The sequence below is a fragment of the Phasianus colchicus genome, chromosome 3 (genome assembly GCF_987193195.1).
Source record: "Phasianus colchicus chromosome 3, bPhaCol1.hap1.1, whole genome shotgun sequence".
In the NCBI taxonomy this organism is placed as follows: Eukaryota; Metazoa; Chordata; class Aves; order Galliformes; family Phasianidae; genus Phasianus; species Phasianus colchicus.
This window is the reverse complement of record NC_143438.1, coordinates 28,917,682-28,931,088: the sequence shown is the minus strand read 5'-3', so window position 1 is coordinate 28,931,088 and position 13,407 is coordinate 28,917,682. Positions and strand designations below refer to the sequence as shown.

General features: G+C 37.3%; 1 protein-coding gene across 4 annotated transcripts in view; it reads right to left on the bottom strand.

Annotated features, from left to right (window-relative positions):
* Positions 1 to 13,072, bottom strand: part of VSTM2A (V-set and transmembrane domain containing 2A) — a 49,105-nt gene extending 36,033 nt beyond the window's left edge. For all 4 annotated transcript variants that reach the window (XM_090137187.1, XM_031589450.2, XM_031589451.2 and 1 more), the window contains exons 1-4: positions 12,969 to 13,072; positions 10,419 to 10,585; positions 9,385 to 9,435; positions 4,964 to 5,300 (exon numbers count right to left, since the gene is read on the bottom strand). In XM_090137187.1, the coding sequence (XP_089993313.1) occupies positions 4,964 to 5,300; positions 9,385 to 9,435; positions 10,419 to 10,585; positions 12,969 to 13,047 (634 nt within the window). In that variant the 5' untranslated portion in view covers positions 13,048 to 13,072. The remainder of the gene's footprint in view (positions 1 to 4,963; positions 5,301 to 9,384; positions 9,436 to 10,418; positions 10,586 to 12,968) is intronic.
* Positions 13,073 to 13,407: the final 335 nt, after the last annotated feature.

Sequence of the window (13,407 nt, the reverse complement as noted above, 5' to 3'; positions counted from 1 at the left end):
ATTTTTAAATATCTAAAAGAAAGGAAGAGATGTGACTAAGTAGCAATGGCAGGTGAACTGAAAAATATTTTGGTAAGGTTACTAAAAAAAAAATAGGAAAGATCTCAGCTTCTGATTAGCTATTTCATGTTTCATTATAAATACCAATACTTTTTAGAGGAATACATTTTAAAGGGGAGATACCACATATTTAAAGTCAGAATTTATGATTATCTCAAAAAATACTGGCATAACTAAGGATGTAAATAATCTCTCTTATTTCAGAGAGAGTATGTTTGAAGCAAAGTATAATCAGTACTGTCTGGCATGGGCATATGGTAGTGAACAACTGCTAAAACTTTGAATACAAACTGACTGGGAATAGAAAGGCATAGGAAGGTGACAGCGTAGTATCAGCGACTGGCAATGTCAGTGATTTAGAAAAAAAAATAGATACTGTTTTGCATGATTTATCACCTCTATTTTTAACTTGTGACAGGAGTTACAATTTCAGATCCACTAAAAATTATTGCTGAATTCAGCTAGACTAAGTGCCAGGCATAGGAGTTGAAATTCTTGTGTTGATTTATTTTAACAGCAAGTAGACTGAAAAAGATATTATTATTATTATTATTATTATATTATTTCATTTGGAAATCCTAGCTTAAAAACAATGTTTTTTAACGCTGCCAAGACATCATGCTTTGTCAGTGAAATAATTTGGAGCAGAGTAGTACTTCTCTGAAGACGCTTACAGCTTCAAGGTCAACTGCTAACTGGCTAACAGGGCTACTTCTATTATCATGGCTATAATTTATTCTGCTATTTCCAAGAAACTAACTAACTAACTAATTAAAAATAAAATGCCTTCATTTCAGGAAAAGAGAATTAAATGTAAATTTCAAGTAAAAATAGAGATTACATTGTATACAGATGTAAAAGAGGATAGTTCTTGCATTATACTTTCAAAAGAATTTCTGAGAACTTTTGATAACTTTTCAGAAATAGAATAAAACATTCATTTAATTTTTGCTTTCACGTATCTTAAGAATACAGATACTTCACTTTTTACTGTAAAATAATTACAACAACAGCTGGTGCCTCCCAGTCTTACTTCTAAAAAAAACAGCCTCAAAAGCTAGAGTCTCTTCATGAAGCAAGCAGTAATGTTAGCTGTTACCTTGGTGAGAGCTAGAGCAGAGCTTTGTCTCTTCACTTTAAAAAGATATACAACATAAATAATAAAATAAAAGTAACAATAATAATAATAATAATAATAATACAGAAGTTGTTTTATATCTCAGAAGATTCCAAATTCAACAAAAAATATTTTTTAAGAGGTGGATAATAAAAAGTTCCTGCACTGCACAGATAAAAGTGGAGGCTGGAAGGAGTGTTGCCTGTTTATCATTATCAACAGACTCAAGAAACAGGTTCGCATCCTCTTCTTTTGCATTCACACCTGACTATCATCTTTTCGATGTGATTTATCATGTGAAAAAAAATGGTCTATCTGTCTTAGATAAAGACCTTCTTCTGCTCTGTGCTCCTTTTCAAGTCACTCAATCCAATATTGCCATCACATAAACAGTTTTGGTATGCAGTTAGGTCAATAGTTGAGTTTCTTACTTCAGGAAAGAACAAAAGGTTGCAGGATACCTGCAAAGTCTGAATGCAAACAGTCAGAAAATGGGTCTAATGTCACTTCTTCATTTGTAGCTATTCCCTGTTCTTTCAAACTGATCTTCATGAATCTGAAAAGCAACTAATGGCTTTGAGTGCTTTTAACAGACTATTGGCAGAACAGGAAGAGTTTTGGGTGTATAGACATTTTCAGCGCCTCAGATTTTGCAGCCCTTTGTGTTGCTACAAGTGTTGAAACTTAAATGCATCTAGACTAAGATTAGATTCCTTTTGCCTGAATTCTTTGCAGTTCCTGAAGCCCAGTTAACTGAAACATTAACTAGAGTTGCAAGACCCTGTAATAACTGCACTTTTACCTTTGGTCTTAAATACATTATGAATTATGCAGGAAAAAAGTGTCTGTCACTCCACCTACACAGGACGTTTTCTGGATGTATGCAGACTAGCCTGTCAAATTGCTCAAATTCCTGTAATGATGTGATGATTCATTTAATTTGATGCGGCACATGAATATAAAATGAAAGGGTCAAGCTGTGTTGATTTTTGCTTTCCTGACTTTTTTTTTTTTTAGTTTGAAATAGATGTTTAATGTTTTTCGGTGTACTATCTGAAAACAATTTGTGAGTCTTGTTTTTTTTTTTAGCTTTCTTTCTATACTAAATCTTCATTGATCTAAAAATAAGAAATAAATTTTCCATTCATGTAACATTTTTCTGAACAGCACAAAATGCTGAATGAACTTCATAACACATAGCCTCTCATAGTTATTCTTACAGATATTATTTCTGAGTAAAAGGAAAGAACGGCAGAAACATTTGCTCAGATGAGAAATGATAATATTCAAAATGATAGTGATTATCAGCTACTTTTCTGGAGCTATCTATAAATATTTATTCCTATTAAAAATCTAGAATTCTGCAGTGCTTTTCAGGATGGAAGGAGTTAAGTACAGTGCTATCTATCACAAATAAATTCAAAATATTTGCATGATCAAAGCCAGTCTTTCTTAAATTAGTAGTTGAGTTCTTCAGAAATAGTTTAATATTTTTTTTTCCCAGTAATTTCAGTGTCATATTCCTCTCTGCTATTAAAGGCTTTTTTGTTTGTTTGTTTTCTTGGTTTTTGTTTGCAATAGTCTGTGAACATGGGAATAAAATTTACTGCTTACCAATAAATATGTACTAGCTCTCTAACACTGGACAATATTTAATACAATTGCCTACAATTAGAAGTACTTCTCTATTCAAACAGTATCACTGAAATGAATGTATTAGTCAACCTTAATAAACACATCTCAGTCAGCCATTAAGTTTTTCAAACACAAACATCTGGCTAATAATGATAACTTTCAATTTAATCTTATTTCTGTGTGGTATGTTGGATGGATGCATTGCTTACATGAAATGTAATCATACAACTATTTTATGCTTAAACGTATAGTTAGCATGATGCTGAAGAAGAGTTTCTCATTTGATGGTATAAGGAGATTGTGTTGATTAGACAATATATAAAGAAAGATTATTCCTTCCTAACTTTGCCATCTCCTTTTTATTATTCTGAACAACTCACATTCTCACAACTGAAGTCTCGCCTTCCTCAGCCTTGAAATTCCATAGAATTAAGTCCCCCACTGCCTTGTGCTTTTTGGGTATTTCTATCTGCATAGAGTAACTGTGAAATGCAGAGAAATGTAGAATGTACCATGGATGGAAAATCAGGACTGCATATAATCAAGAAAAGTAAACTAAATCTTCATTCTCAAAAGTTAAGCTGATATTCATTAAAAATATCACCAGTAATTACTGCGTAGTAAGTGACCATTAAATTGAAATTAAGCCAAATATGGATTCCTGCTCTACCCTTTGCTTCTTCAGTAAATGAATTAATAAATTAACTGTATTTTAATATGTTTAATTTTTGAATTACGTATGATTGGGATTGGCCGTACATGATCTACAGAAACCTATGTTCAAGGAAAAGGTTACAAAGAAATTTTTTGTCAGGTTTTTACCAGGAACTTTCCAGATAATACCTTACTGGCTTTCAAGTAACAAGTACCCACTGATTATGCAATACATTTGTTGTGCTAAAAGCATAAACAACATAACATATTCAACTATATATCTGAAATGATTTAATGGATTAGCTGTTGTGAACACACTTTGGCCCCAAAATGGTGTAATCTATAGCAATACAATTCATAAACTTGTGACTGCTTTAATCAATTTCACACTGAATTAAACAGAAACTAGAGTTTTCATTTTATGGACAAGTCTGCTACTTGGAAATGCATGAGTCCAATGGAAAATAAGCACGATACACATTTACATGAAAGGAAAGTAGTGGTAGAATGATGATTTTCTATCAGTTGAAACATTTATTTGCTTCTAAAAGCTAAACATTTTTTTTTTAAGAGATAAAAATTAAAGTGGCTCGATTTCATGGAAAGGAGAATAAAGGTAAGTTTTCAATCAATCAGTCAATAAAAATATACAATAAATGTATATGTGCATCATCTTTTCTAATAATAATCAGATTCCTCTCTGTAAATGAAATATATTTTCCTTACTGAAATGTTTTTTTTTTTTTAAGACTATGTCTGTGAGATGAAATTGATTTCACAACAGATGTGCTATGAAATTTGTTGTATTCCTAGTTTTGATGTTGATAACATATCATTTGCTAGCACTAAAATGATACAATAAAACAAATGAAATTAACTTGATTATGTATTTTAAACTAGGCTGTGATCTCCTTGTTAAACTGGGCCCTCAGTGTAAACAGAAGTAACCCAGAAACCTTAAAATTTGCATAGATTGATCTACAGAAAAACTTTGATAATTTATGATGTCTAAAACCTGCTTATATTTACCAGTCTAGTTCATTTTGAAAATAGGACTGATACAAAAAGTAGATAAATTACACCAAAAGTTAGAGAATTAAAAGTTAAGTGACTGGCCTACGTTATGCTAGGAAGAAATGTGTTTTATTTCATTTATGGCATATAGTCATCCTAAAATAAGATGAACTGCTCATTGACGTGCTTCTCTCTCCATTCGCAATAGGAAAAACTGAGCTTTGATTAGAGACCTAACATTAGATGAATGAAGCTGGTATGGATGAATTCCAAAAATAGGAATTTGGGTTTCTAGTATTTTCTTCCCAGAAGCTCATTTTTCAGCTGCTGGGAACTAAGGAGAAAGTAGGAGAGACAGGGCTGGAAAGATGGAGGAATAAAAGAGCACCAGACTTCTAGTCACAACTGGTTACCTTGTTGAGTTAATTTCCTTTTACATGCTGGTAAGCAATCAAATGAAATGCTCAAAATGCTTTACCATACCTGATTGTGGACTTTGTTTGGGGATTTTGGCTGCTGCTTCAGGGCTGGAGGTGGCACGCACACGTTGATTGGCAGGGTTATGGATGCTACTTGGAACAGCTGCTGAGATGTTTTTGCGAGGTTTCATGTCTTGCAGCCACATTGGAGATGCCTCAAAGGCCTGCATTCGCCGAGAGTGGCTATTAGCATTGACTTTGAGATATGCTTGGGCCTTGTATTCCTGAAGGTCTCCATAGTTGGCATCAGTCACCCTGCACTCATACAAGCCTTCATCTTTTTTCCTTACTTTTGAAATCTGCAGCTTGTGGGAGATGTCATTCCCTTGTACTTTCACTGTCTACAAATTTTCCAGGAAAACAAAACAAAACAGAAAAACACGGCATCAGTTATTATTTTTTCACTGGGAAGACTATACTCATAAAGAGATTGTCCAGAGAAGATCATATGCTGAGTTAATCAGTGGTGTAATTGTGCTTACTGCAGAGAAGTTACATCAAAGATGAGTTTGGTTATTTATATCTAGAAGGCTGTCTGACATCTTCTTTTCCAAACTGTTTAGATGGTTTACACTGAAATGTTAATTGGACTCAGACAAACAACTCAAAATACCATATTCATTCCAGTTAATTTCTTCAGATCATAAGCATTCTTAATAAGCTTTCTCACATAAGATCTGTGTATTTTGTTGGTTAAACCTTTTCAGTTAGTTGGCTGTATTGAATAATTCAGCTTTTGAACTACTGCATTTACAATTTTGTTGGAGATATTTGCCAATATTTCAAGTTATTTAAACTTCTTTAATAACTATTAATTAGTAGTCCTCACTTTGTTGAGACTGCACTTTTGGAATTCAATTTACCTCTTTGGTGTGTCCAAACCTTTGGTCTTTATTAATCATAACAAGTAATCTTGTGTCAGGCAATTTCCTTTGTCTCATTTATTTAACTTGTATACTTATTAGAAATCATATATCATTTCCATTATTTAACAATAGAAAGCAGCATGTATTCAAGATCATGTTAAAAGCCATAAGCTAAAATCAGGATTCTGATTTATCTTTAATTGTTTCTAATATCTGAGATTAATATAACATATCTTTGTCCCAAATAATTAAAGGATGCCTCAGAAAACTATGCATCCAGGAATGTCTGATAGATATTAGGATGCATTAAGAGAGGTAATACAAGTTCTTTGCTGTATTTTCACCACCTCAGAGAATTTATTTAATTAATTGGCACTTCTGTCTGAATAGATTAATATCTATTCCCCCACTGGAAGCCAGTTAAGAGAGATTCAATGGGAACGAGCACCACATTAATACCAGTCTCATAAAAACATGTATCCACGTGTTACTGTTATAATATCAATAACAGGCAGTGGGGAAAAGTCAAGGTAATGAATATGTAACAGATAACAGAAATGGTCAACAGTTAGATTAAAACTAGACGTGTTATTGATGATTATTCAACACGTTGCTTCTGATAACTTGGTTTACCATAGTCACTAATGTTGGCAACATACTTATTCTGCCTGCTTAACGAACAGAAGATGAATACTTATGAATACATTATAGCTTTAAGACCCTGAATAGTCTTTACAACTGGAAGCTGGAAACTGTGGTATTTTCAGGTCTGAATTTATAATTGACTGAGTTAAACATATGGACTGCATTCTTTCACGCATAACATATGCAACATTAATTACACATGTAGGTCTCCTCAAAAACAGTGCCTCCAAAATACTTCAAAGCAAACTACAACAATTACAAATAGCACAATAAAACTATTTCATAAAGGATATTTTCATCTACAAAACACTATTTTTCAACATAATCACCATTAGCTATGCACATCCATTAGCCATGAACAAAAGCCTGCATGCTGTATTCATAAAAATGAGCATAGGTGGCCCACTAATTCACAGCTATTATGACAGTATCATTGCCAGGAAATATTGCCCACGCAATTCATTTTTCATCAAACTGAACAGATGGAAGTCAAAAGGTACTAAATCCAGACTACATGGTGAGTGGGGTAGGACAGTCCAGCCAAAACTGGCAATCTGCTCCATGGTCTTCCAACTGGCATGAGGCCTAAAATTGTCGTATTTCAAGAGAAAGGTTGTCTTCTCTTCTGGTCTGACTCTGGAAGTTTGAGCCTTCAGCTTAGTCATCATGGTTTGTCTGAGTTCCAGGAAATCCAGAAGGATCACTCTTTTCCTGTCCCAAAAGACAGCGCACATCACTTAACTCTCCAAGGGCTGAATCCTGAAACTTTTATTTGATGAATTCACATATCACCACTCCATGGACTACTGTTTTGACTCCAGCGTGCAGTGGTGATACTACATCTCTCATGAGTAAGGATGTGATCCAGGAAACTGTCACCTTCAATCTTGTATTAATTCAATAGGTCCTGACAAACTTGCATATGATGTTCTTTCTCTTCCTCTGTGAATACTCATGGGACCCATCTGGTGTAAACTTTGTGATATTCCACTGTTGCCACCATCATTTCCAATGCACTGCAGCTAATATTCCCTGGTCATAATCTGCCGATCTGCAAAGATGAGCTGATTAAGACTCTCTTCATTTTGTGGTGTGACAGCTGTGCATGCCCATCTGAAACATGGCTTGTCTTTCACATCACTGTTGCCACTGCTGAAATATACACCCACCTCCTCACTGTGTTCACTTCCAATGTTTAGTCCCCATCAATGGTCAGGAAGTATTAATGAATGGCACTGATGTTATGGGCCAACACAATAAAAGAGAAGGCATTACTTTCGGAGCATCCCTCGTAGAAAGTGCCAGATAGTTATTTCAGTCATAGTAACAATGTATCTCTACTGAACAGCTCATATTTGGCTAAAAGATTTAAAAATTTCATATGAGCTACATGAATGGAAAGAAAATCTGCAGGTCAGAATCCTCCCCTATTTGACTCCATGCAATATCTACATAGTTAACAGTGGAGCACAAACAGAAAATAGAATAAGCTTTTGGGCTTGTGCTTGAAATTTAGAAATTATCTCACTTAAAACTATCAGAACTGGCATATTTCAGTACCGTTTAAAAATCAGTACATAGATTTTACTATCTCCTTTAAGAATTAATGTATTTGAAAATTTACTTCCCTCTTCATGAAGATACTTTCGTTCACGGGTAGTATTTTTATGCCATCAAGAAAAAAAAAAAGTCTACATTTGCCAAGTGTATTTAGTCTCTCACCCTAATGTATTATGCAAGCTTATAAAAACATTGTATAAATACCCCATCCTAAATTATCACCATACATACTAAAAGAGAGATTTAACTTGAAAGATGGGGAAAGCTTTACCAGCCATACTGTGTTACAGACCTTCTTGATTACTATACAGACTTTGAATACATTGGCTACAGTACGGAATAAATCAACTGCCAGCATGAAGTCTAGGAAAATAGTATCCAGAGGCTGTATGTAGACCTTGTTTGTAATTTGGTCTACAAATGTAGCTGAAGATATGATCCATGACACAAATATTGATTGTGGTGAGAAGTATCATAGAAAATTTAAGTAACATTAGAATATGTATAGTATATATGCAAAAATGTGTATATTCAATTTTACAAATGCCCTTCAGTTATATCTAGATGCACTTCGACTTGATGTAGTTACTAGACTATTTGTTCATGGGCATGGAAGAGGAGAAAAATGAAGGATTTAATGGAAATTATTTGACTGTTTCTGCTGCAAGTTTTACTGGTAGTTAGAACCTTGACTACACTCTCTAAGAGACTGTGCCTGAGAAAAATCCTTTGGGCTCCAAAGAAGTATTCTTGTTTCAGTATTTACTAAGTATTTGTGTCTTTCCATTGCAGTGAGCATGACCCCACCACCGTACATATCTTGGGTTGCCATATGAAGATTTTGAACTCTTCTAAGGTCAAGCAGCCATTTTCATGCCTGACTTGGGATATGGGTATGTTAAGGAAGGCCCTTGCATCCTTGTACTGCACAAGGGTTGCAGCAAAGTTGATCATAGCTTTGTTGACATATTTTGGTTTAATATCAAAACAGCAAGTAGTGTCAGTACCCCTCTTTCCTCAAAAAGAGATTCATTGGCAAGACCTCTCTCTCAGCAGGCTTTACTCCCAGTGGGGAGGTGTTGTCCTCAGAGTGAGCCCAAAAATAGTGCTAAATCAAACTCAACAGTATCCAGAGATAAATGCAATCAAGAAACAGCACAATGGGCAAAGTCTGCCTGCTTTGTGTCGTGGAAACAGGTTCTACCAAATCTCTACCGCTAGGGCCTTCCCTTCAGACACCTTCATGACCACGGGTCCCCAGGAGAGCAGACTCCCTAACGCCTGCCGGCAGCGCCCAACTCGGCTCTGAGTTAGGAAGCAGTCGCCCGAACAGCGGGCTGGGGGCACCACTTACGCTTATCTTCGTGCCGTCGCTCTCCAGGTCCCGTTCAGGCAGGAGCTCCACCTGCAAGGAAAGAAGCGTCGCCGTAGGTCTCTGGTCCCCGCATCGCCGCAGCAGCCCAGCTCCCCGCCGTGGAGTGCCGTGTAGTAGGGCAGCCGCGCAGCGCGTCTGCCACCTGCGGGCCGCGGCGGGCAGAGCCCAATCTCCACCTCCGCAGAGGCTGAGACCCTCCGGCGGCCACCCGCCCGCGTCGTGGCGGCGTCGTTCAGGGTCGGCTGAAGCCCTGAGCGATGCGGAGGTGGCAGTAGGGAAGGTCCCCCAGGGGATGGTGTTTGGACAAGGCTCCTTTCTGACCCTCTCGGAGGGATGAAATTGCCATGTTGCATGGATTTTTTGCTTGTATGGGGCATTATATGGCTTTCACTCATTCTATCCTCTAAAGAAAAAAAAAAAATAAATAAAAGAGGAAGGAAAAAAGTATGTGCCTTTCTATGGCAATTCTGCTGCACTAGCTGTAAATTGGAGAACCGTGTAGGAGTTTGCTATTTGGGAAATAAAAAATTCTCACAAGAGGCAGTCTCTGAACAACTGCCTTCCGAAGGGAATCTAGAGGGAATAAAATAAAATAAAATAAAATAAAATAAAATAAAATAAAATAAAATAAAATAAAATAAAATAAAATAAAATAAAATAAAATAAAATAAAATAAAATAAAATAAAATAAAATAAAAAGAGAACAACAACAACAACAACAACAAAAGGAAAATAATAATAATAATAATAAAAAAGCAGACTTTGGAAATCTGTGTGGTTTCATGAATGTCCCTAGCTGCATACCTAGAGTGACAGGCACCAAAGGTGCCATCCCTTGGGATGGGGATTTTTCTCTGCAGGTTCCTGCACTGTTATTTCACAAATTGAAATTAAGTGCCTGAGAAGACACAGAACCTCCCTCTGCTTCCTGCCCCTTTCTGTCCCTCCATTCTATCCTTTTTTGTGATGTTCTTCCCAGGTGGTTTATGGAGCCCATGACAGAGGATCAATACCTGAGTTCCTGTCACCTCAGCACCAGCCTCTTGGTCCTCAGCAGCCCGCAGAAACCACCACTGGATCTCAAGGTACACCGAAGTGGAGCCACTTTGGAAAGCACAAGACATCTCCACATTCTGCCCTTCAGTTGCCGTGACATTTCGGGGAAATTCAGTGAATTTTGCTGTAAAACAAATGCGTAGCACGTTGGGATTCTGCTATCTGCACACTATTTATTCTCTCATTTTATCTTGACATTCTCCCTTTCTCTATTAATTTCTCCGTTTTCCCACCCTCCTTCCCTCTCTATTCTGTTTTTCCAGTTTCCCCACACATTATCTCCCCAGCCCTTCCAAAACTCAAATAAGTCTTTTCTCCCTTATGTACAAATCCATCTTCCTAGCAGTCTAAGTTCTGCTCAAGGGAAATGTTACAGACCTCACTGCTTGCTCGCATGGGTTAGTAAAGTTTCATTTAATTAGGTCCAAATACCTTTGGGCAGAATGTAGTATTTCACCAGAATCACTGAGGTATTTTGTTCAAAACCAATTTGGAAGTGGAAAAAAACACAAGAGACTGATTTATTGTGTTTTGGAGGGCTGAACTAGAAATGTGTAAACTGTTAAATCTTCTGTGGCTGCCAGGAGCAACTACTGAAACGGGTTCTCTTCTGAGGGGTGGGTTATGACCACTTGCTAAAGTGCCCATTTCAAAGGTTTTACCTGAGTTACTTACTCTTTCTGAGAAACTCTGCTTGTGTAATGAAACCAAGACAAATACATATTTTAATTCTCACTATGGGCATGCACATTATAGAACTAACCTTCACCTTTGTCCATCTCTACATACCACTGCTAGGTTTAAAAACTAATCCTGATCAACATAGTCCAGTATTTCTTTTAGCCTCAGTTTTGACTTCCTTCTCATTCTTTCACATAATTCACTTTAAAATTGTGCATCATGATGAGAAGTGATGGTCGAGCAAGGGGAATACTGCAGTCAAACAATGTGGTGAAGAAAATGTGCATTTCAAGAACAGGAAATTTTAGAAAGAGTCTGCAGTGTTGTTTTCTGTTATGGATTGTTACAAATTGACTAGATCAAATTATGAAGAGAAGGAAATATTACTGGTTCCTCCTCCCCTCTTGCTGTCTTCTTATCCAGTCTTCCTATCTAATCTGGAATTGATGGGTTAATTTAGAAATATGCTTAAACAGCTTTACTTCTGTCCCCCACCACACAAACACATACATACTTATGGTTGTCAACAACAACTCAACAAGATCAGCAAAACTACCAGCTATTATTTTACCATGTCCTTTCTTGTGCTGCCCACACATCCCCAAACACAGACACACGCAACACACACACAACACACACACACTCACATGCACACACAAGCTCCCCTGTCAGCGTTTGCTAGTCATCTCCTGAAACAGGCAAAAGGACTTTGCATTTTGCATCTTCGGGGCTTGCAAGTTTGCTTCTTTCTTTTTTCTTTTTGCCTGCTTCCCCCTTCTGGTCAATGCGTGTGAACGGTGAGGGGAGGTGAAGGGGAGTGCTACCCCTGCACTCCACTACCGCAACGCCAGGCACAACCCGGCGCGGGTCGCCAACCCCGCGGAGCCGGCGGCGGAGAGCGGCGGGCAGGGGGCGGCGGGCAGTCAGCGAGCGGGCAGCGTGGGGGCGGCCCCGGGCGAGCTGTCCATGGTGCTGACAGCGGCTCCGCAACCCTCCCGATCCCAAACAACCGGCACCCGCAGCGCCGGGGCTGCTTGAAATGCAAGGCGCGCCTTACAGCGAGGAGGGAGGAAGACGAAGGGAGTGTGTGTGTGTGCGTGTGCGTGTGCGTGTGTGTGTGTGTTGGGGGGGGGGGGGGGGGAGTGGGAGGAAGAGGGGGACGACGAAGAGAGAAAGGGAAGGCAGGAGGAAATCTTAAAGGAAGTCGATTTTGTTTTTCACTCTCTTTTGTTTTTGTTTTTGTTTGGTTTCCTTTTTTTTTTCTTTCAGAAATACACATAGTCACCAAATGAAAATGAAGGTCTGACACTGAGGATCACAATATAATGGGAGAAGAAAGGGGATGTAACACGAAAGAAGACTGCAATATTTTCAGGGAGGCAGTAGATTTAACCATCCGGTACTTGGTCTAAATGCAATAATTATGCATGCACGTTGTGTGTTCATTTTATGCAGGCATGTATATACAAAAACATACAAAATGAAAACTCCATTCACCAGCACTCCTTAATTCCTTTGTAAGGTGCCTCTTATTTCCTTCTTCCCAATCAAATAAGACTATTTTATTCTCACTTTGGGGAAACTTTTTGCTTCTTTCCCTATTTGCAAGCTTTTTTTTTTTTTTTTTTTTTTTTTTTAAAGATAAATTTGATTCTGATGCTTGGTGTCTTCATCTCCTACATATTGTGTTTTCCCTGTTTTTTTTTTTTTTTTTTTTTTTTTTTTTTTTTTTCCTTAATCCTCTTCTTCCTCCCTCCCCACTCCTGTCCTCACTATGTTTTAGCATGGAAACACACACACATGTATTTGACAATAAATGATCTTACCTTGAGTAGACAGTCCTTGCTGAATATACATAACAGAAAAAAAAATGAATCCAACATAAGCTAGAAAGATCCCCATCATTCCAAGACGAAGAAGTCACATCAGGGTAACAAAAGCCAGAAGTGCCCTCAAAAAAGGAAGAATTTCTATATGAATGTATTTATGTATCTCTAAATGTATGAATAGAAAGAGATTTTAAAAATGTTACAAAAAAGCTCTGTATTGTAGCCCTAGCTGCGACACTGGCAGCATTCTGCTACTCAGTGGAGTCTTTTTCTTTGGGAAGAGAGAGTGTTGCAATACAGTGAGGTTTAGATGAGCTGTCTCAGGCACTGTGTTGCTTGAAGTCCAGATTCAGACTATAGGAAAAAAAAAAAAAAAAAAAAAAAAAAGCACACGTTGAAAAGTGGGTATCAACTGCCTTCCGTGCCTCTTTTCAGC